Source organism: Hyperolius riggenbachi, chromosome 2, assembly GCF_040937935.1.
Source record: "Hyperolius riggenbachi isolate aHypRig1 chromosome 2, aHypRig1.pri, whole genome shotgun sequence".
Taxonomy (NCBI): domain Eukaryota; kingdom Metazoa; phylum Chordata; class Amphibia; order Anura; family Hyperoliidae; genus Hyperolius; species Hyperolius riggenbachi.
The window spans coordinates 288,771,042-288,795,962 of NC_090647.1; the positions used below are offsets into that span (position 1 = coordinate 288,771,042).

General features: G+C 41.9%; 1 protein-coding gene across 5 annotated transcripts in view; it reads right to left on the minus strand.

Annotated features, from left to right (window-relative positions):
* KCNQ4 (potassium voltage-gated channel subfamily Q member 4) overlaps nt 1–24,921 on the minus strand; it is a 274,488-nt gene that overhangs the window by 37,132 nt on the left and 212,435 nt on the right. For all 5 annotated transcript variants that reach the window (XM_068268918.1, XM_068268917.1, XM_068268916.1 and 2 more), the window contains exons 6-8: nt 23,577–23,687; nt 23,404–23,499; nt 6,856–6,944 (exon numbers count right to left, since the gene is read on the minus strand). In XM_068268918.1, the coding sequence (XP_068125019.1) occupies nt 6,856–6,944; nt 23,404–23,499; nt 23,577–23,687 (296 nt within the window). The remainder of the gene's footprint in view (nt 1–6,855; nt 6,945–23,403; nt 23,500–23,576; nt 23,688–24,921) is intronic.

A 24,921-nucleotide genomic window follows, 5' to 3' on the forward strand; every position in this document is an offset into this window, starting at 1 on the left:
ATAGACCCCTTTTATTACTGCCAGTGAGTTACCATAGCAGCAACTGTATGTATGATACTGTTATTATTATGCATTAATATAATTGTGCTTAACAGAGTACAACATACATGGAACAGTTCATTTCCCTTACTGTCCCTCAGTGGGGCTCACAATCTAATTCCCCCCCCCCCCCCAAAGTCTATGGACAACTTGACCACAGTAGTAACCTCCCCTTAAGACCAGGCTCATGTTTGCAGCCCCAGGACTTGACGCCAATTGGCGTTAGGCGGTCCTGGGGCTGCCGCCGCGGTCACGCCCATTGGCGTGAGGCAGTCCTTAAGTAGTTAAATTATCTTATCCAGCCAACCTTTGTAAACAAAAACACTACCTAATATGTGTTGCTCTTCCTACTGGAAACATGCTACTAGGGTAATCCCATTAGCCTAAATTTTGCTGTTGTGCTCCTTTAAGGTGGATACACATATCCAATTTTGATTGGCCAGTTACCTGCACTAACAAATTGCCAAGGAATCTCTCCAATCTTATCAAAACTGAACTAGGTGCTTTATAAGTGTTAAGAAACATCTTCTAGAACAAAACAACATGTGTACAGTAGAAGCTGTCTTACTTTTCTGGATAGATCATGACCTGAATAAATTAGAACTTTCACAGGAAAAAAAAGCAATAACAGTTTATATACGAAGAGGAAAATAGGCACATATTAATTGGTATTACACATCAGACATAAGCATACGTAATATAACTATTACATATAACTCAGAGCAGAGCCGGGACAAGGCTCTCCAGCACCCAAGGCTGAGACACCAAAGTGCGCCCCTCCATCCCTCCCACCAAAGCCGTCACACACTGATTGCTATTAGACCGAGAGGTGACCCAGGGCCTTTAGCACCTTATTTCTCTCTGTTACACAATAGGGGAATGATAGCTGAGTGAGTTGGTCGCCCCCTCCTACACTGCGCTGAGGCTGAAGCCTCTCTCGCCTCTGCATCAGCCTAGCCCTGCCTCAGAGTGTACATTTTAAAATCTCTTGAAAAGTTGACATTAAAAAAGCTGCCGACTCTCTTATGTAAATAAAGAGGTATAACTACTACAAGCGGTGCCGGCCCATTTGCTTTTTTGGACTATTGTACTCCAGGAGACAATGGAGTGGGGGTCCAGACATGCCACTACCTTATCATTGGTGCTCTCTACCACCTTTATCTTTGACATTTAAAATTAACACTTATTAGCCAAATAAAGTATTGGTCTGTAAACATGCAAACGTGATAAACTTATGTTGTGTAGTAATTAAGGTGCCCATACACTCGTCAGATTGGCAGCAGATAGATAAGAAATGCATCTGATGATCTATCTGATGCGTTTTTAGAACATTTTTTACCAGTATAGAATTCCAATAGATTTCAGTTTGAAATCTATTGAAATTCGATCTGATGGCATTTTTTTGCCATCAGATTTCCATTAAGGCCAATGCAAACTGATAAGCAATCTCTACAGATCGACCTAAATTTTCCACCCTGCCAGTTCGATGGAAATCGGGATCGATCGGTCGGCCAGAAAATCGGCTGAGTGTATGGGCCCCTTTATTATCATGTAAAATTCATTAGGGGAATAACATTGTTATTGTTTTTTAATTTTGATTAAAATAAAATGACAAATGGATGGCTCCATATTGCAGGGTAACTATAAGTAAGGATGAGTGGTTCAACTCACTAGAAGCTAAACTCACTCATTACTTGACATTTGGCTGTGCAGGGATGATTCAACTGCTGAAAATCTTTCTTACAGAAGGCCAATCCATGTTATATGCACATTTGGATAGATTAGGCATGCATGTTCATGCCTACAGTGTACAAAGACAGGAAGAAAAAGCTGAGCTTTTTAGCACCCAGCCAATTATCTTTCACACAGGATCACTGAAAACATTGCAATCAGACATAAAGGTGCCCATTTTGATTGTAAAATCTTACCAGATCTATGTACTAGAAGGGTAAACTGAGTAAATATACTTTGGATGGATATGTTACATATTCCCTCATGTCACAATATATAATCATACTATACAGTCAAGATTAAATTATTAATGGGCACCTTCAATTTTTATTCCTTTTTGTGGTTACTTGTTACCATAACATGCTGGCTCAATATTACAACACCCCCAAAATGTTTACAGATTGATTTTTCTTTTCAAAATAGGTGTTACATTAAGGCCCACATGGGCATCTCAGGGCAGAAAAGCATTTAGCAGCCTTCAGCGGCAGTTCCCAGTGTTGCATGGTCACATTGCGTTTTGACCCTTGAGGACATGAAACTGTTGAACATAGCCGACCTGGACGCTACAGGTAGCGTCCAGGACAAGACAATGGGATCTACCCCGGCATTTACACTAACGACAGGAAACCCCAGGCTGATTCCTGCCCAAGGCATTGGGAGTTGCTGTGAGCATAGTACATTTTTGACCGTCTGGGCCAAATTTTGTCTAGTGTGTGTAGACAGCTTTATCCCATGAATAACAATCATGGAAAACTTTTTTTTTTCAGCTAAAAAAAAAAAATCTACTGAGTTTTGTAACCTGCAGTGGTTAGAAAGTAAACAAGGCATATCATTTGACCATCGGTGCAAGTCAATGCTCATGATCTGTGACCACTTGACACATATTTGTGGCCCACCAGTGGTCCATTGACCTCAGTAGAAGAATCAATGTCCTACTCAGAAGTATTAAAGTGTATTCACAAGCTAATCATAATGAACAACTCCTTCTCATATGGGGAGTGCTGCTTATTCTGCTACTGTGTTGCTGATAGATTGCCATGCATTGCACTCTGTTCTTTTTATCGAACGTCCCTGAAAGGTCGTTATTCTGTATAGTTCTTTATTATTGAATCTACTGCCCTACATAACCCTTTGGAAAACTAATGTAGAAACTTAGGTTGCATTCAATGATTTTATAGAAGTAGACAGATGCTTTATTTAGCAAACCTTATTTAGGAGAATTGTCCACACTTTTAATACAGAAAAAAGAAATGGGAAAGGTTTCTTTAAAGTCCTAATACACCCTACCAGATTTTTTGTTGTTAAACAGACACTGAGGTGAAAAAAAAATTATGATATAATGATTTGCATGTGTAGTACAGCTAAGAAATAAAATGTTAGGAGCAGAGACATACCGTATATACTGGCGTATAAGACGACTTTTTAACCCTGAAAAATCATCTGAAAAGTCGGGGGTCGTCTTATACGCCCAGTGTCAGAATGTCAGGTCTGGTCAGGGTGCCGTGTGTCAGGCAGAACTGTAATTACCTTATGCTGCAGTCATCCGGTAATAAGAAAGATAGATCGCATTCTCCGTTTAAAAAATAACTTGTTGTAACAGCTTCTTGCGAGCAGCCACTCGCACGGGTAGCAATGCAGCTTCCGGCGTCACCTGACTTGTGACGTGTGCGCTCCACAATACAACCCGGCAATCTCTTCCGGCGTGAGCCTCATCAGTGGAGCGCACACGTCACCAGTCAAGGGACGCAGGAAGCTGCACTGCTACCCGTGCGAGCGGCTGCTCGCAAGAAGCTGTTACAACAAGTTATTTTTTAAACTGAGAACGCGATCTATCTTTCTTATTACCGGAAGACTGCAGCATAAGGTAATTACAGCTCTGCCTGATACCCGACACCCTGACACTCCTACTATGGGGTAGTCTTATACGGCGAGCATACCCCAACCTCTACATTTTAACTGGCAAAGTTGGGGGGTCGTCTTATACGCCCAGTCGCCTTATACGCCAGCATTTTCGGTAAGTCTAATATTGTTTCCAGTACAGGAAGAGTTAAGAAACTCCAGTTGTTATCTATGCAAAAGAGCCACCGAGCTCCATGACTTTCAAAGTCCCAGAGAGCTCTGTCTTCTGAAGCTTATTATCTCAACTGCCAGTTATTGTATTTTCTTTTTCTCTGCATAGAAAGGGTTCAAAAGTTCACTAGTCTGCTCTGTAAAATCACTTAGAATGCTGAATAGTGTGTAAACTGCAAATATTAGAGAATGATGCAATGTTATAAAAAAAAAAAAAAACAAAAAAAAAACTATATAACTGAAAATAAAAATATGAGAATATTTTCTTTGCTACTAATGTTCTAGTAATTATCCGTACTACACAACCAATTCATTATATCATTTTTTTTCCGCTTCAGTGTCTCTTTAAAGGGGCACTATGGCGAAAAATTGTAAAATTTAAAATATGTGCAAACAGACAAATAAGATTTTCTTTTTTCCCAGAGTAAAATGAGCCATAAATTACTTTTCTCCTATGTTGCTGTCACTTACAGTAGATAGTAGAAATCTGACAGAAGTAACACGTTTTGAACTAGTCCATCTCTTCATAGGGGATTCTCAGCAAGGCTTTTATTCTTTATAAAGATATTCCCTAAAAAGGATTTAAACAATGATGCTGACCAGCTTCCCTGCTCGCTACACAGATTTTTGGCAGTTGGTCAGAGCAACTGCCATTCACTAATTGCTTTAGAAAACAAATAAAACCCTGAGCATCCCCCCATGAATAGATGGACTAGTCCAAAACCTGTTGTCACGGAACAGCCGTGAGAAACGCGGGCAAATTGGAAGGAGCCGCGCAGTCCAATTTCTGATCGCTGTCTGGCTAAATTTGTGCAGCCTTTACAGGAATCAGAACGGACATTCCTGTTTTTTTAAAATACAAGTTTTTCTCCTCTGCCCCTAATTTAGGTGCAGGATGTCTTTTGAGTTGTTAATTAGCTTAGACATATTCCCTGTGGAAGGCAGAATAACATGGAGGCATCAATTCCCTTTTCTGTTCTGGGAACCAGGTGACACCTAGCTGATCTCATGTAGATGTTAATTAACCAAAGGGTGATAAGGAGGCCTAGGTTCAGCCAGGCAGGCTACGAATCCCCGGGAGGTCTTGACACCTTGCTCCCTGGTAAGGATCAAAGGGAAGCCAGCTGCTAGCAGCTAGCACACATCCTGAATAACTGAAGCTCATAGCATAATCCATAACTTCCCAGATCTGTCATATTTCTGGGGTTCCTGAGATGGCAGCTTCGCCAAACGTGGGGAAAGTGTAGCATGAGTCCCGGTGCTGGTTCTGAGGAAGTTTCAGAACATTCTGAGGTAAAGACTGCCAGTTAGGCAGTTTGAAAGTGCCCTGATGATACCACAGGGGTCCCACCCCTCATGTCTGGTATCAGGGCGCTGGGTAAATCGAGACAGACCTGAAAATGTTAATAAATCTGCCCTGACCTGTACGGTTCTGTGAGATAGAGCCCATATATGGTTAGATATGATTTCAGGTCCCCAGGACAAGGGGAGGGCTCATCTCATCTTCTAAGGGGGTGTGTGGCTCCCCGCCCTCACTCCCTCCTACTGAATCAGGGGCATAAGAATGGCAGAGGACCCAAACTCAGTGTCCTCCACCCTGAAACATCATCCTGATTTCATCTGTGCCAGCTTGAGGATATGCTGGCATCCACCTGGTCTGAACTCTGAACTTTGATTGAAACCAAGAACTCTACAAGTTTTCTCACAACAGGACATCTTTCCAGGAGCTAAGTATTTTTTTTCTCCCCTTTATTTTCATACTGTGTTATCTCATGTCTCAATAATTGTTGATTTTAATAATTTTCTGTATATATTAATTATTTATATGGCTTTCAATAAACCGACGCTATCGTCAGTTGTTATTCCAGCTGCCCTATTATTCAGCATACACAGAAACTGATCCCCGGTCTCTGAAGAGACGCTACTATGGTATTGTGGTTAGCTAGACAGAATAGAGTGTGTTTAACTGTTTTTATTTGTAGATCTAGGCTCAGTCAGCAGGCTCCTCTGTCCCATGGTAACAGAGGTGGTGGCAGTTATACCCGGAACTAGTGTGTAAAGTTGAAATTACCGTGCCTCACAGGCTCCCTTCTGGTTTGTCTGCGGCCAATTCCCAACGGTTCCTGCGCATTGACTGCGACCAGAGTTCGCACGATCCGTCCGCTGGCACCGTTTGGAAGGCCATTTGCGGTCTGACCACTAGGGCTCCTGTGACACCTGTTGCTTCTGTCAGATTTCTACTACCTGCTGTAAGTGACAGCAACATAGGAGGAAAGTAATATATGGCTCATTTTACTCTGGAAAAAAACGTACTTCTTATTTGTATATGTTTGCACAAATTTTACATTTAATTTTTTTTTTGCCAAAGTGCCCCTTTAAGAAAGGGAAATAGTTAAAAATGCCACTAATCATTTAGTATTTTTGATGCAGCCATTCAAAAAAAATCTAATTTGGAAAAGTCAGTCATGTGACCCAGAGATCCATCTAGAATGCATTGTGCTGACAAGAGGTTGGGTGTTCCCCTGCTAGATCTTATTAGACCTTATCTGTGGTCTATGGATTATTATTATCCAATGGTGCATGCTATGGCTGGGAGTTAACTGGTGCCCATCTTTCAAAACTTAGGCCAGGCACCAACTGCAGCGATTTGGAAATCACTCGCAGTTTCCAAACTGCAGAAGCACCGCAATATTGTCTGAGATTAACAGAGCGATCACAAAAGGCCCTTCATTGCATTGCATGGCGATTGCTCTGGGGCAACCACAAAAACATAGCAAGCAGTGCGTTTCCGACAGGAGAAAAGCGCTATACAAAAAAAGGAATTATTATTAAAAACCAGTAATGCAATGCAGTGAAAACGCTCTAGTGTGAAAGGGTCCTAAAGTGTTTTACACATGCTGCTGAAAACCTTCAAAAACATTGTATTGTTTATTGGACTAGCGAACTTAGATATGCACATATCAACACTAGTAAATCAGATAAGATCTTACTGGGCACAATGTTAGCGAGACTCACCTGAATGAAGGCAGGATACTGTCATAGTAATACCATGTAGCTGTGAGGTAGGACCGGCTCACATCTGTAGAATAGAGACGCCAAGCAGCCTTAAAGAACAAAAAGGGAACATGATGACGATTTTACAATGACTTTATATTAACAACCAGGGTGTTATTGTAAATGGTAAAGTAAAATGAATTCAAAGTTGTCATAATAAGCCATAAAATATAAGAATTGCCAGTAGGTGTAGGTAAAATAACACATAACTACATGGCTAACATGGCTAAGGATATGTAACTTAGTTTAATTTCCCATACATGAGCCAAAAGACTTTCACATATCTGCCAGAGGATGATACATTAGAATGAGATGCAAATGGGTATACAGCTCAGTTACATTTCACAAACATGCTTATATCTTCCATATGGACCTATTCTTCATACACAAGTGTCAGATAAATGACACTCCCTCGCCTCACAATTCTAAGCATTTTGAACTCAGCCAATTCCCACTAGAAGATGGTGCCAGAATAGTATCTTTTTCTTGTATGAAAATCAGCAAGAATATTTGTATGAAGAATTTGCCGAATTACAAAAATAAAAGTAATACGTCACTAGGATCCATGCAAAGGGAAGCTCCCCCCCATCACCCCAATGAACCACAGCGCCCCAGCGCTGGTCACAATCCAGGAACTGTAACTACAACACCTCCGCAAGCTCAAAGCCTCTGGCTCGGATGGCGTGTCTTCGATCTGCCTGAGAAACTGTGCGTACCAGCTAGCCCCTGTCCTCACCTCCATATACAACAGATCCCAGAAGGCAAAGTTCACTCCTGCCTCAAATGGTCTACGATTATCCCAGTTCCCAACTAGCCAGGGAACACAACAACTTTAGCCCTAATGCCAACCATCATGAAAATATTTGAATGACTGGTTCTTGCCTACATGAAGCACTCCACCGATGCCCTCCTTGACCAACACCAATTCACATACAAGGGTAACAGGTCCGTGAAGTACATCATTAACATCAGCCTGGCCTACATCACGAAACACCTCGTCAGACCTGACTACTATGTCAGGATCCTGTTCCTGGACTTTAGCACTGCCTTCAACACCATCTGCCCAGACATCGTGCTTGACAACTTTAGGCAACTCGAAGATGACTCCACTCTGTATGCATGGGTCAAGGACTTCCTCTCCAACAGAATGCAGTCAAGCTCGGTAACTGCTCATCCCGGGAGAGAGCCACCAACATAAGTGCTTCTCAAGGGTGTGTATTGTCCCTGCTCCTGTTCTCCCTGTACACCGACAACTGTACCTCATCCACTAACTCCGTTAAGGTAATTAAATTCGCAGGTGACACAACTATTATCGGCCTCATCGACAGCATCGGAGAGCATACTTACTACAGCAAGAATGGGAGAATCTGCAGCTGGTGCAAGGACAATAAGCTCATCCTCAATGCAGCAAAAACTAAATGCAGTTGAACTAATCATGGACTTAAGGAAACACCTTTCCACACACTACCCTGTTCTCATTGATGAGACTGAAGTCTCCAGGGTATCAGGCATGTGGTTCCTTGCCACAACCATAATGACTTAAGGTGGGGGCAGAACACCACCAAAATTTGGAAAAAGAAAAAGCAGAGGTTATTCTTCCTGCGCCTACTGAAGAAATCTGGAATGCCGCGAAAGCTGCTGACTAGCTTTGATACTGCTACTATTGATGCATCTATTGCCCTCTCTTTGCTTTTAAACATCTTATATAGTTTTATGTTTAGTTTGTATTTCTAAAGATGGCCACAAACTATACAATAAAATATCCGATTTTACAGTAATTCGATAAGAAAGATTGGATTTCCCCCAAAAAATTGAAAGCTTTTTTTTATTCGAGCAAAAAATCCAATTGAATGTCCCGTTTTTACTCAATATAAGTCGTTTGGGAGTGTTAGTTTTTTTCTGATCAATTTTTATGAAAATTGAATAGTGTAGGGTAGATTGTCAATTTTTTCATGTATAGACCCAGGCAATTTCTCTTAAATTAGCTTTTCCAATCATTTTTTTTATAATTTGGAAAAATTGAACATGTATGTGGTACATTGGTCAGATTTTTCAAATGTTATAATCAATCAGTAAATTGATTGTAATCCTTGAATTGAAAAGAATTAAAAAAAAAAATGATATGGTATGTGGCAACCTTTGGGCTTGTGACAGGCTTACTGTAATATATCATGACTGTCTCTATTGTGCAAAATCTCTGGCTTTTAGTAGGCACAGGTCAGTGCTAAAGATCATGTCCTACAGCACATTCATTCCTGCCAATGTGTTGCAAGAAAAACAAAACACTAACACACATTATCTAAAGTGATTTGCCACTGGGAATCTGTTGCTACTGGACCTACTAATAGAAAGTCTTTGAGGTCTTTCACAAACTACCACCAGGAAGTGATTTGGAGCTAACAGCAGGTGCTAAAGAGGACCACAGAAAAATTCTGCATACACTGGCCCTTACTGATGTGGTAACTGGCCCTTTTATGATGTGGTTCCTGTAATTTTTTAAAAAATATAAAGCTTGTTGATTTGAATATCCTAATGACATCATACTTTTACTTTATTATACCAGCACGGAAGCACATTGGTAGGGCTTTATGCTGCCATCTGCATTAGCTGCCTTATTTTGCTGTTAACATTGTCTGACAGGACTCATGTCAAATTGTAGTTCAATTGGCTGCTGCATGGCTGTGGAACATGTTTAGTCTCCATGACCCACTTGTGTTGTCATCCCAATACAGAAAGTGTGGCCATACTGTTTTCTTAACCGCTGCAGGAAAATACAAGAGGTGACAATGGAGTAAAGGCTAAGCAATATCTTCATATAACTTATATGTATATAAGCATATTCCTTTTCAGATTGTCAGTGTCTGTTTTTAGCAGCTGTGCCAACAGCACAGAATGCTGATAAATCTCAGTCCCTAGCATCTGAGAGACAATCATGTGCAGGGTTTTAAAACGGTTGATAAAATTTCTCTATGAATTCTGCCAAAAATAGTATATGACAGTCCTTGCCTTGGGGCTGCTCTTTACATACAGTGGGATGCGAAAATTTGGGCAACCTTGTTAGTCGTCATGATTTTCCTGTATAAATTGTTGGTTGTTAAGATAAAAAAAAGTCAGTTAACCACTTGATGACCCACCCTTTACCCCCCCTTAAGGACCAGCGTGGTTTTTAGTGATCTGTGCTGGGTGGGCTCTACAGCCCCCAGCACAGATCAGGGTGCAGGCAGAGAGATCAGATTGCCCCCCTTTTTCCCCCCCTATGGGGATGATGTGCAGGGGGGGTCTGATCTCTTCTGCCTGCGTGTGGCTGGCGGGGGGGGGCACCTCAAAGCCCCCCTCCGCGGCGAAATTCCCCCCTCCCTCTCCTACCTGTTCCCCCCCCCCCGGTGATCGAGGCTGCACAGGACGCTATCCGTCCTGTGCAGCCAGTGACAGGACGTCCCCTGTCACATGGCGGCGATCCCCGGCCGCTGATTGGCCGGGGATCGCCGATCTGCCTTACGGCGCTGCTGCGCAGCAGCGCCGTACAAATGTAAACAAAGCGGATTATTTCCGCTTGTGTTTACATTTAGCCTGCGAGCCGCCATCGGCGGCCCGCAGGCTATTCACGGAGCCCCCCGCCGTGATTTGACAGGAAGCAGCCGCTCGCGCGAGCGGCTGCTTCCTGATTAATCAGCCTGCAGCTGGCGACGCAGTACTGCGTCGCTGGTCCTGCAGCTGCCACTTTGCCGACGCACGGTATAAGCGTGCGGTCGGCAAGTGGTTAAATATATCATATAGGAGACACACACATTGATATTTACAGAAAGTGCGCAATAATTATTTAAATAAAATTAGACAGGTGCATAAATGTAAGCACTGTTGTCGTTTTATTGATTCCAAAACCTTTAGAACTAATTATTGGAACTCAAATTGGCTTGGTAAGCTCAGTGACCCCTGACCTACATACACAGGTGAATCCAATTATGAGAGAGTATTTAAGGGGGTCAATTGTAAGTTTCCCTCCTCTTTTAACTCTCTCTGAAACGTAGCAACATGGGGGTCTCAAAACAACTCTAAATGACCTGAAGACAAAGATTGTTCACAATTATGGTTTAGGGGAAGGATACTGAAAGCTGTCTCAGAGATTTCGGCTGTCTGTTTTCACAGTTAGGAACATATTGAGGAAAAGGAAGACTACAGGTTCAGTTCAAGCTAAGGCTCAAAGTGGCAGACCAAGAAAAATCTCGGATAAACCGAAACGACGAATGGTGAGGACAGTCAGAATCATCCCACAGAGCATCACCAAAGACCAGATGGAGTCACTGTGCATCGTTCAACCATTCGGCACACTTTACAAAATGAGTTGCTGTATGCGAGAGTGATGCAGAGGAAGCTTTTTCTCCACCCACAGCACAAACAGAGCTGCTTGAGGTATGCTAAAGCACATTTGGACAAGCCAACTTCATTTTAGAATAAGGTGCTGTGGACTGATGCAACTAAAATTGAGTTATTTGGGCATTGTGCATGAGGGAAAGCAACACAGCATTCCAAGAAAAGCACCTGATACCTACAGTAAAATATGGCAGTGGTTCCATCATTCTGTGGAGCTCTGGTCAGTGCAGGGAATGGGAATCTTGTCAAAGTTGAGGAACGCATGGACTCCACTCAGTATCAGCAGATTCTGGAGACCATTGTCCAGTAATCAGTGACATGCTGCAGCTGTATCGGGGCTGGATCTTTCAACAAGACAACGACCCTAAACACTGCTCAAAATCCATTAAGGCATTCATGCAGAGGAACAAGTACAAGTTCTGGAATGGCTATCTCATTCCCAGACCTGAATATACTTGAAAATCTGTGGTGTGAGTTAAAGAGAATCTGTACTCTGAAATTCTTACAATAAAAAGCATACCATTCTATTCATTATGTGCTCCTGGTCCCCTCTGTGCTGTTTCTGCCATTCTCTGCTGCAAACCTGGCTTGTAATTGCCAGTTTTAGGCAGTGTTTACAAACAAACTAACCAGCTTCTAATAGGCTCAGCTAAGCAGAGTGTGTTAGTCACACAGAGCCTGCAGGGGGTGTGTACAGCTTCTAGCTAATCACAAGCAGCCCTGCACATTCCAGTCTGACTGCCTCAGCCTGACTGTGCCGACTATAGAGAGAAGATTAGATCATATAACAGAGATAACACAGCTACTGTGCAATTAGGAAAAGCTGCAGTAAGCCAGACCACATTAGAAAAGGCATAGGAACTTATAGCATAGAAGAAATAAAGATAAACAATTTGTTACAGAGTCTCTTTAAAGAGAGCTGTCCATGCTCGGAAGCCATCAAACCTGAATGAACTAGAGATGTTTTGTGAAGAGGAATGTCCAAAATACCTTAAACCAGAATCCAGACTCTCAATGAAAGATACAGGAAGCATTTAGAGGCTGCAATTTCTGCAAAAGGAGGATCTACTAAATACTGATTTAGTTTATTTTCTGAGGTGCCCAAATTTATGCACCTGCCTAATTTTGTTTAAACAATGATTGTGCACTTTCTGTAAATCCAATAAACTTCATTTCTCTTCTCAAATATCACTGTGTGTGTCTCCTATATGATATATTTAACTGACATTTTTTATGGCAACAACCAACGATTTATACAGGAAAATCATGACGATTAACAAGGTTGCCCAAACGTTCGCATCCCACTGTATGTGATGGAGCATGGCCTGTCGTGCATTGCACATAAACCATTTGTGTATTATTGTTTTTTTTATAACCTGCCTTATTTCCTGTGACAGTATCGCATAAAGTTTGGTTAGACTGAAAAGCAATCTGTGTTCTGTTCAAACCCCTCCCCCATTCTATTTACACCCACAGGTATTTATGATGGGAGAGGCCACCAGTCAGTGTTTTCCTGTGAACATGGAGCTGACTCTGTCAGTTTCCTGCCTATCTTCCATAGGAGGGAGCAGAGGGAGGAGGTGGGCAATGTCAGGTGATAAGTGTGAAAAAAATTAAGTGCCTGGAGGAAACCCACAAATACAATGGGAGAACATATAAACTCTGTGCAGGTAGTGCCTTGGCTGGGATTCGAACTGGGGACTCTAACCACTAGCGCTAACCACTACGCCTCTGTGCTGTCCAGATATTAAAAACCAAAGCCACACAACCATGACATTTTACCAAAGTACATAGTGCACAAAATGCCTGATAGTGCTTTTGATGATGCCACTAAATGCATGACTTAGTGCAGCTGCATTCTGTAGGACTCTGCACATGAGTATAAGCACAGCAATGCACTATTCCCAGCCCTGATCTCACCATGTATTCTCATGACACACAGTGCAGTAAGCTCTACATTCTATGTTATTAAAAACAAGCATAAAAGCAATTTTCAATTTATTTTTCGCCTGTTGTGTTGTATTGTATGCTGCCCTTATGTGGCTACAAAAACAAAACCCCAGGGTGACTGGTTACTTGTGGTGACTGCTTCACTTCACCATTCCTCTGCCATAAAATAGAAAGAAAGTTGTATCAAGCATAAATGCACAGAACATATGACCTGTCTTTTGATAGCAGTCTACTTTTTATTTATCATGGATCACACCATTTTCCAGTAGTAGGTGAGAGAAGGGTCTGCTTTATGTTACTGTCAGGATAGCAAGATCTTTCTCCCCTGCTGGGTTTGATATTTTCCAGCAACCACTGAGCTCCCCCCACCTCAAAGTATTACACCCTCATACACAAAGAGCTTAACATTTATAAACCAACTCCTGCCAGGGCTCGGGAGGGGGAAGACCTGGGCCTTTTTATTTTGATGGGAAAATAAATACCTTCCATAGCAACACTCTACTCTCCCCTAAATATTATGGCACAGTAAAAGTTCAATCATGAGAAAAGCTATGTGTGCTGAATAGAGACGGAATAGAAAAAAGTTACACTTACCTCCAGTAAGCAAACATGTTTTTCATACACTTACAACAACATACAAGCAATAATTCATTCTTTAACAACTACATCAGCATGTTGCTAGCAGTGTAAACAAATAGGTATGATATGGCATATACCTACCATACCAAGCTGAACTTGATTCTAATGAGAACATAGGCTACAATACTGTATATGTATAGAGTGATAATTGTTTAACCACTTCACCACTGAGGGGTTTTACCCCCTGACCACCAGAGCAATTTTCACCTTTCAGCGCTCCTTCCATTCATTCGTCTATAACTTTATCATTACTTATCGCAATGAAATGAACTATATCTTGTTTTTTCCGCCACCAATTAGGCTTTCTTTAGGTGGGACATTATGCCAAGAATTATTTTTTTCTAAATGTGTTTTAATGGGAAAATAGGAAAAATGTGGGGAACATTTTTTTTTTTCAGTTTTCGGCCATTATAGTTTTTAAATAATGCATGCTACTGTAATTAAAACCCATGAAATTTATGTGCCCTTTTGTCCCGGTTATAAAACCGTTTAAATTATGTCCCTATCACAATGTTTGGCGCCAATATTTCATTTGGAAATAAAGGTGCATTTTTTTCAGTTTTGCGTCCATCCCTAATTACAAGCCCATAGTTTATAAAGTAACAGTGTTATACCCTCTTGACTTAAATATTTAAAAAGTTCAGTCCCTAAGGTAACTAATTATGTATTTTTTTTAATTGTAAATTTTTGAATTTTTTTTTAATTACAAAAAAAAAAAAATGGGGAGTGTGGGAGGTAATGAGTTAATTTTTTGTGTAAAAGTCATTTATTTGTATGTGAAAAATGTGTAGGGTGTAGTTTACTATTTGGCCACAAGATGGCCACAGTAACTTTTTGCTTTATTGCGACCTCCAAGCCTCCTTCCGGAAGCTTGGAGGAAGAATAAGGAGGCTGGACACGTGAGTTTCTTCTCACAATGATCGCGCTGCCCATAGGAGAGCAGCGGGTCATTGTGGGGCTTAGATCAACGAACGGGAATGGATTTTCCCGTTCATTGATCTCCGGGCGAGCGGGCGGCGGCGGTTTTACTAGCGGCGGGCGGCGTGTTTACGAGCGGGAGCGCGGACAGCGACGGGAACGCGGAAAGTACGTGTTTCTCCGTCCCTGGTTTTTAAAGGATGGAAAAAGGGGCGGAGAAATACGTACGCGCGGGGGTAAAGTGGTTAAAAGCTATATGATTACGAGCACCCAGCTTCTAAGAACTTTAAGTGACACTTCCCTAGATTTCTGACCCTGTTCAGCTCTGGCAGCTGCTCCTGTATGAGGATTTGTATAGCTGGAAGCCAGGGTCAGACACTCATATGGCCTCTAATTCCTACTAAAGAGGCACCATAGTAACATAGTAGAAGTTTGTTGAAAAAGAAACAAACAATACCTGGCACTGCTGGTTAGTATCAATGGTGAATATTCTTTAAAGTCATTGGGAATCGTTATTAAAAAAAAAAAAAAAAAAGCCAGATACTTACCTAAGGAGAGGGAAGACTCTGGGACCTAATGAAAATTCCCTCGTCTCTCCCGGTGCCCTTCCAGCACAGGATCCCCTATAGCAGCATTCAACCAATTTGGTCAAATGCTGCTGTCTCCACTGCCGAAAGGAGGCTTTGGAACTCTTCGGGAGCCCGAGTGCGCATTATAGAGCCGCCTGTCTTTGGGAGGACTTGGCTCCCAAAGACTTCTGAAATCCACCGCAGTGGGGGATTAAAATGGGGAAACTGGCGCTGCACTGAGGGCCCTGGGAGAGGAACAGGAAGGCGCTAAAGGACCCAGAGCCTTCCCTCTCCTTAGGTAGGTATCTGGCATTTTTGTTTTTTTTTAATAACGACTCCCAATGACTTTTATATTATAAGTACATGTTGCCATAATGCTGTGTACAAATGATGAATATTGATTAAGAGAGACATACTGGATAAATGTGGATGCCTGGCTGTTCTGCTGATCCTCTGCGTCTAATACAGGCTTTCTCAACCAGGGTTCCCTGGAACCCCAGGGTTCCTTGAGGACTCTGCAGGGGTTCCTTGGCATTTTACCCCATCGTGGGGAAGTATACTAGAGCACACTATAATAGGTGGTACTGTAACAAGAAGCACTAAATTGAGGGGTCTGGAGTCCTCGAGACCAAAACATTGTTTGCAGGGGTTCCTTGAGATCCAAACGTTATTTGCAGGGTACCTCCAACGTAAAAAGGTTGAGAAAGGCTGGTCTAATACTTTTAGCCAGAGACCCTGAACAATCATATGCAGATCAGGTGTTTCTGACAATATTGTCAAAACTTACAAGATTTAGCTACATGCTTGTTTCTGGTGTATTTCAGAACTGCAGCCAAATAGACCAGCAGGGCTGCCAGGCAACTGGTATTGTTTACAAGGAAATAAATATGGCATTCTCCATATCACTCGTACCTTGGGTTCACTTTAAAGCAGACCTAAAGTATACATTCCAAAGTGAAAAAGAGCCAGAATGACACTGCCCATACATTTAGTAATATATGGAGATGTATGGACAGATTAGACAAAGAGAGAGATCTGTTGGCTGCTCATGCACCTCAGGCTGATTCCCGATCGATTTCAGCATGAAATATTTTGGGAATCAGCTTTGTGACATACCCTTGCCACCCCTGCCCCCTCCTCTCCCCTCCCCAATGTTAGATGTCTCCCTGGTGCATGTAAATACATTATCTGTCCACTGCCCCCGAATAACCGTTGTACTTCTTATTTAGTTTTAAAGAGGAACTCCAGTGAAAATAATGTAGTAAAAAAAGTGCTTCATTTTTTACCATAATTATGTATAAATGGTTTAGTCAGTGTTTGCTCATTGTAAAATCTTTCCTCTCCCAGATTCACATTCTGACATGTGTTACATGGTGACATTTTTACTGTGGGCAGGTTATGTAGCTGCTGCTAGCTGTTTTGGCTGTTAGAGACAGCTGTAAACAGCTAATTCCTGTCTGTGAACATTGTTACATTGTGGCAGTTTGCCCAGAGTACCGCAGTACTCAGAGCTTCTTGTGGGAGGGGTTTCAGCACAAAATCAGTCATACAGCGCCCCCTGATGGTCTGTTTGGGAAAATCATTATATTTCTCATGTAAAAGGGGGTATTAGCTACTGAATGGGATAAAGTTCAATTCTAGGTTGGAGTTTCTCTTTAAGTATTTACATGCATGGGCACCAGGGGAACATCTAACATTTAGGGGGACAGCGGCCGAGGATTCATCGCATTTGTCAGTCGTTGTGATATCGCATGCCATGCACCAAATCGACCACGTTGGCTCAAGATTTCCCAGCGTGTCCGATCAATACATTTGACGGATTTCAGCCTGAAATTGGCTGAATAGTCTATTGGCATGCTTGTTGCGGCACCGATTTTCATCTGATTTGATGGCAGGTTTTCAGGAGAGGACGTGGCTAAATAACAATACCTGGCACAAAAGATAAGCATTTATTCATGCTACTCCTGTGACTGTGCTGACAGCGTGGAATTTATTTTTACTCTTTAGGTCCACTTTAAGACCATTAATCAAGCTGAGAATGAGGCTTGTTTACTATCACTGCAGGCACAGAGTAATAGCTTATACTGTGCATACAGGACGTCCCTGTATCTTAAAAATAAGAAAGAAATGCACATTGCATTATTGACCCAGACCTCATTTTAAATTATTTTAATCAAGCTTAGGTATATAAGCAAACACTTAATAGAATTACAGCCAGCAATTACCTATTGATGAATTCCAAGATGTAAACAAGTAACACAGTATCCAGTGAAACTAACAGCTGTGGAAAATGTCACCTTGGTAAACCTCAGTACAATGATAGTGTCTTGGGATGCTAAGGTTGCAGCTAGTGACATATGCAGGAACAAGTACATTCAGAGCCGTTCAGTACATCATCAATAGCGTTCTGTTCCCATGATGGCAAACAAGAAACATTTCAACTTTCTGGCAATTTTACATCCTAGATGGCTGAAACTTAAAATCAAAAGGTCATTTTTAATACTTTTAAAGGAAATCTGAAGTGAAGAATTCACTTCAGGTTTCATACACACCTATGTAGAGGGAAGGCTCTGGATACCATAAAGCCTTCACAGTCCTCGGTATGTCTCATCATTCCCGTCCCCGGGTTAAAGTTACTCATCCTTCAAGGTCTTCGGCACTCCTACCCGAGTAGTTCCGAAGATGAGTGCATCCGTACTGCGCAAATTGAAAAAACTGTTTAACTTACCTGGGGCTTTTATCAGCCCCCTGCAGCCACCCTATGCCCGCACCGTCAATGAGCGATGCTCCAGTGCCCAGCACTGCCTCTCTTTTGGTCGGGTGAATCAGCGAGTCGAAGGCCACTGCGCATGCGCAGACCTCGCCAGGAACGTCCTTGACCGTGCTCCCATTACTAGAAGCGTTCTGCGCATGCACAATAGAGATTTTCCCGTGCTGCGCATATGCACAGCACTCCTATCCACATGACGTGATCAGGAGGTGCCCAGACCGGGGCCGCATATCCAAAAGAAAGAGGGGCGATAAGAGTGACAGGAACATCGTGGAATGATGACGGATGCACAGGGTGGCTGCAGGGGGCTGGTAGAAGCCTCAGGTAAGTTAAACTGTTTTTCTTTTTTTTTTCTTTATGTTCCCTTTAAGTATGTATATAAAATGAAGTAAGTTCCTCAATTTAGAGTCCCTTTAACTTACAAAATGGATTATATAGCACTTATGCAAGTTACTGTATTACAACTTAAAATGAAAATGGACTTGCATTTTAAATTAGAAACCTTTCTTAGAGATTTCGATGTTTTCTTGGTTTTTGTACTTTTTTAAGTTTTTGTTTTTAACGTAAAGCCACTTATTTGAGCTCTCTACGCAGAAGAAGAAGATTTTTGTGAGAGTACATCTCATGCCTCTATCTTCATACTGTTTCCATGTCTGTGATTCACATTACCAAGAGGATTAATTAGGCTTTTGTAAGCTCTGTCCTGCAAGGACCACTTCTGGTTGGCAACATTTAGCTTTGTAATCAAATATGACACAGTAGCACTCCCTTACATGTTTACTTTAGCTGTGCTTTCATCTGAAGGCATCCAGAGGTAACCTCCAGTAATGAGCCACCAAGCATGTGCTCTGGTAGTGTAGTCATGTCCAGCTATATTAAAATAAATCTGTGGCAAGGAGTAAGTACAAGGAGTAAGTAAGAAGGCTGCCATCTTTGTCCCTTTTTACCAAAATGTTTATATGACATGTTATTAAGACACAAATCTCTCAACTACACTGTTCCCTCCAAAGAAAAGCAGGCTAACAGCCACTAATTTGGATGAACACAGTGCAGCATGGTGGTGTAGTGGTTAGTGCTCTCGCCTTGCAGTGCTGGGTCCCCGGTTTGAATCCCAGCCAGGTCAACATCTGCAAGGAGTTTGTATGATCTCCTTGTGTCTGTGTGGGTTTCCTCTGGGTACTCTGGTTTCCTCCCATATCCCAAAAACATACAGATAAGTTAATTGGCTTCCCCTAAATTGGCCTATACATGATTACACAATACATAAATATCTTTAGGACTCTGGTAGGGATTAGATTGTGAGCTCCTCTGAGGGACAGTTAGTGACAAGACTATAGACTCTGTACTGCGCTGCGGAAGATGTCGGCGCTATATACATACTAAATAATAATGAATAAGAACTGGGTTCCGGCCAGCAGCAGAGGGGTCGAGGAATGGAAATCTTCTGGAGCATCCCAAGGCTTCCCTCTACTTAGGTAAGTATCTTTTTATTTTGAAAAGTCACAGGTTTTCTGTAATAATTCTCCCCAGAACCCCCTACAATATCAGCATGGGAAAAAAAGAATATAAAACTCACTCCCTTCTTAAAAAAAAAAAAAAAAAAAACATCAAATATGTACATTGCAAACGGTACATTTCATATAATATGGGACATATGGTTGGTTTAGTAATCACAGTTGCACAGTTGTATATCTGTCTTAGTAGTTCCATTTTTTTCCAAGTTTTAACTGCTTCCAACCCCCCGCATATTTTAAAGGCTAATATTGTTGTCTAAAAATCTGAAGTAACCCACTTAAGTACATATAATTTATTATTCTTGCGTGGCTGTATTGCTTCCTTGAACTTCAAATGCACTTTAATGCCTCTATTATAGCAGGACTTCCTGTTTTCGGAAATGTAAATTGATGGGCACTTAGTGATACATTTACCTATGTCTGACACTAAATGCTGGTTCTCTTTGTTTGTGTAAACTGTTGGGAGGTACAATTGATGTTCAATAAAACTCTCTTTTGGTTTACAATAAAAAAATCTAGCCTCACAATGGAGGAAACCCTCTCTTATCACAAAGTCAGTAATCCACAGAGCATATACTGTAGAGTAACCCTTTCCAATACATAACACAGATCACTCACTTCCCTCAGTCCTTACTTTTATATCCATGGGTGATCTGTGTCTGGGAGAGCAGGTGGGGTCTCCCGTGACCCATCTATCAGCATAGGGGGAACGGGTGTGGCACCGGCTCACGAGCTGTAGCTCTGCCCCGCAATGCATGTGCACCAGCATAATACGTAATTACAAAGTGCAGCATTTTGCTGGTGGGGATCAAAGTATTGAACTTAGTCCGACACTCTGATCTGAGGGCCTTGATGCCATGTTGGAGTAGATTTAACTATGGTGCAGGCAGGGGAGCCCAAATGCACTCATGTAGTAGTTAAAGTACATGGGGTACCTTGGTGCAGGAAGGGATCAAAGTGTTGGCCTTAATCTGACACTTTGGTCAGAAGGGCCTGACAACATGTGGGATTAGATCCGGTTATGGTGCAGCCAACGAGAGCCAGATTGCCTCTTGCCAGACATAGTCTGACATCATGAGCTTGTAGGGAACGCACTTGGTCCAACAGTGAAGGAGAATTTGTTAATGGGTGAAGGATACAAGCAATAATACATGACTGAATGGGCCAATTCAGAAGACACAAATCCCATGGATAGACTACACTGAAAATAATGTTGTATACTGCGTATCCTGATGTACAGGGCTTACGTTTGTTGTATTTCTCTTGAATATTATTACACTACTGCTCACCATATGTAAGATTCTACGAACTTCCTCCTATCCATAATACTGAAATTCTCAGATTTCTTTTTTTTCTGCTTTCCATTTCATGTAAACCCTCTGTGTTATTTTCTAGATTGGTGCTATTGAGTTTACTGCATATGACTTGTTAATAAATAATTTTGAAACAAAGTCCCCAAAACATACAGATAGGTTAATCATTCGTAACCCCCCCCCCCCCCCCCCCCCCCCACACACACACAATGGACTAGGTAGGGATTATGTTATCAAAGGGGCCCCCCACTGACAAGACTATACATACACTCTGTGAAAGCACTGTGGAAGATGTCACCACAATATAAATATTGACATAATAATAACAATAATTTTTACATAAGTCTGACTTATTAGTGATGAGCACCGCATTAACCACATTATTCTGTGTTCATAAATCAGGCTCCGTGCCTCAAAAACAATTGCTGAGTGACTGACCCGGGAGAAGTTCAGATCAGGTGAAATGACTCCTCTTATATAGGCTTCTTCTGCGTGTGATTGTGAGACTAGTGAAGGTAAAAGACCATCATGGCAGCCAGGCACATGGAATTAGGAAAAAGGGAATAAAGATGGCAGCCTCTGTACTTCTCTCACCACAAGTTTCCTTTAGGCCAGTTTTACACATTTGTTGAGTTGCAGTGGGATGCGATCCTCATGCCTCATCCCAACGCAACACAAAAAATGACAATCGTATGACCCTGTGGCGCAGTGCACTGAGAGCGTCATATGCATAGTGCCGCCCCAATTCAATGACGTACTCCCTGCTGCGCAGAAAGTACGTCACTGGGATTTCTATCGGTCCACATATGCGCGATGCACCACACGTCGATCATAGACTTCCATTACCCCAGATACCATGCTTTAAGCGCGCTGCTTGTGGTAATGCGCTGCTGCCCTTGCGTGGGCTGGTGTACCACAATGAACCGCAATAAGTGTGACCTTCTCCAAAGACTTTTATTGCTTTTGCGGCCCCTTGTTTTAAAATAGGGTAACGCAACACAGGAATTACCTGCAAGTGTAAACGGGCCCTTAAAGAGAACCCGAGGTGCATTTGAAGACTGCTATTAGGACACAGAGGATGGTTCTGCATACTATCACCAGCCTGTGTCCGTACTGTTTCCCCCCAGGCCCCCCCTGCGCTCTGCTGTCCCCCATAAAAAAATGCCATGCTAGCGACATGCACCTTGTCGCTAGCTAGCTGTTTACCATAATGCTGCCAGTCACCGCCGCTCCACTGCCTCCTCTATAGCGCCGCTCCCTGCCTGCGCCCCTTCCCTCCAATCAGCTTACGGAGGCGGGAAGGGAAGGGACGCAGGCGGGAAGCCGTGATATAGAGGATGTGGGGGAGCGGCGGTGACTGGCAGCATTAAGGTAAACAGCCAGCTAGCAGCAAGGTGCATGTCGCTAGCATGGTGGTTTTTTTTATGGGAGACAGCAGTGCGCGGGGGGGGGGGGGGGGGCCTCAGTAAGAACACAGAGACTTATGATAGTATGCAGAACCAGCCTCTGTGTCCTAATAGCATTATTCAAACCCACCTCGGGTTCCCTTTAAAGAGGAATTGTAGTTAAAATAACGTAGTGAACACAGTTGCCTTTTTTAACAATATTCATTTATAAATTAGTCAGTGTGTGCCCATTGTCAAATATTTCCTCTTCCTGATTTACATTCTGACATTGATCACAGGTGGTGACATTTTTAGCCTGCCGGGTGCATCACTGTGAAATTCTTGTTCTATTGAGAGTTCTGTGCACTGAGGGAGATACTGCTTGCTTGGCAGTTGGAAACAGATATTATTTTTCATAATGCTACAAGGTTAATAGACAGAAAACTGTCAGGTCCAAGGCCCTGACATCACACTGTGGGAGAGGTTTCTCCACAATATCAGCCACTCAGACCCCCCTGATGATCTATTTGAGAAATGGAAAAGATTTCTTGTGGGAAAGATCAGTTACTGATTGGGATGACATTCAATCCTTGGTCACAATTTCTCTGTAAAGTTATTCTTTAAATTTCAACTACAGACAAAAATGTTATTTTAGTTTGGAATAGTGGAGTGTATTCGGCTCTCTGTGAGTTTGTAATCAGCGTTTGCATTCCGGATTGGGAGGTCTAAGTGTGCTCCCAAAGGTCAAGGAAAGTAATGCTGCTATTTCAGTCCCCACAGATATGATAGAATAGAATATGCAGCCTCACCAACAAGAGCACAGATGGAAAAAAGAGCCAATTCATGATTTTTAGCATCTCGCACTATTAAGATTGTAAATAAAAGTTTTGTCTGCCACACACTTCCTTGGAGAATATTATTCATTTGATGGAAAGTGACTCCGGGAAAGCACTACACAAGTAACTACACTAATTAGAGGGCGAGAAGATGTATTATGTATGTGTGCATGCATGCAAGTAACATCGCATTATGTAAGCTTGTTTGCTCACCTTGGTTCAGTCATGTTGCACTGCATCTCACCTGTATTAGATTAGCTGCTGGCGTTCGACGCTTCTCAAAATGCTTCTGTCTATGTTGCTCTTGGACTTTCAGTGCAAACCCTGAACCCAGAATTCCCTAAAAAAAAGGAAAAAGTTCACAGTCATCCTAACTCTAGCTGAGCAATGATGAGACAAAAAGCATTGGCAGCTCACCGCAGGAAGGGCAAAGAAAGAGATGCCAAGAAGGGCAAACCCAGCAGCCAGGACTCTCCCAAGCCAGGTGCGAGGTGTCTTATCACCATAACCAATGGTGGTGAGAGTGATCTAGAGGAAAACACACACAACACAGAGGCATAAACTGTATAGTATGTAATGTAAACAAATACTCAAGCCCTATCTAACGGTGGCCACTAATGATCCAATCTTTTTCATCCAATCTTACCATTTCTATGTAATATAAGGTAACTGCCTGAAGTATCCATTCATTATATTAACTAAATTTACCCTTATGGTGCCCATACACGATACAATAAAAACATTTGATTTTCCCATTTATTCGATCTAAATGATCGAATCGAATGAAAGTAAAAAATATTTTTTTTTTTATCAAGAAATTTTAACGATTATCCCATTTTTTCGAGAAAAATCTGATCGGACATGCTGGAAAAATCTTTATATTCGATCTAACGGAATAATCAAACTAAATTATCTAATCGAAAAAAATTAAAAATTGTATCATGTATGGCCACCATTATACTACATAGATTTGGTAAGATTGGATGAAAAAGATTGGATCATTAGTGGCCACCATTAGACTCCCATTTTAATATATTTGATAGTAAATTTACATAACTTAGCAATGCACAACTTTTTAACATTTGTCATTTTTGCAATTAGTATACTGAAAGTAGTGGCTGACTGGCTGGGTGGGATCTGTAGTTCTTTTTCCTGTTGAGTTCCTGCTCAGTGTGTAAAAAAAAAAAAAAAAAATTAGCCCTTCTCTCAACCTCCTCATTTTCTTCACAAATAGAGTAGTGAGAATTGGTTTCATTTTGAAAGAAGTGCAAAAAGATGGGAGGTAAGTGCAACTTAATTTGGTCATTTCCAAGCTGTATAAATGTACATAAAGTGTATATCAACTTGGCATTACTAGTATCCCAGTGACAATTCCTAGTTATTGTACTACTGATGCAAGTCCTGACCAGTCTGCATTTACTGGAATTTGCAGAAGTAAAGTTAGGTCTGGCTATTGGTAGTACAGTCTGGTTTGTCTGTCTACAGCAGGGGTGTCAAAATGAATCACATAAGGGACCAAAATCTGAAACACGGTCTTAGGCCTGGTTCACATTAGCGCTAAAAACCGGTCCATTTCCGGATCGGAAGGGAATGAATGTGATTCCGTTTACATCTGTCCATTTGAACGAATCTATTCCGCACGATCCACTGAAAAGACCGCAACGTTCCTTCTGCAGCAATTTTTCCAGACCCCTGACCACAGCGCAATGGAAATGAAAGCTGAAGCACTGCATTGGGGGCAATGAGAAAACGTTACATTTAT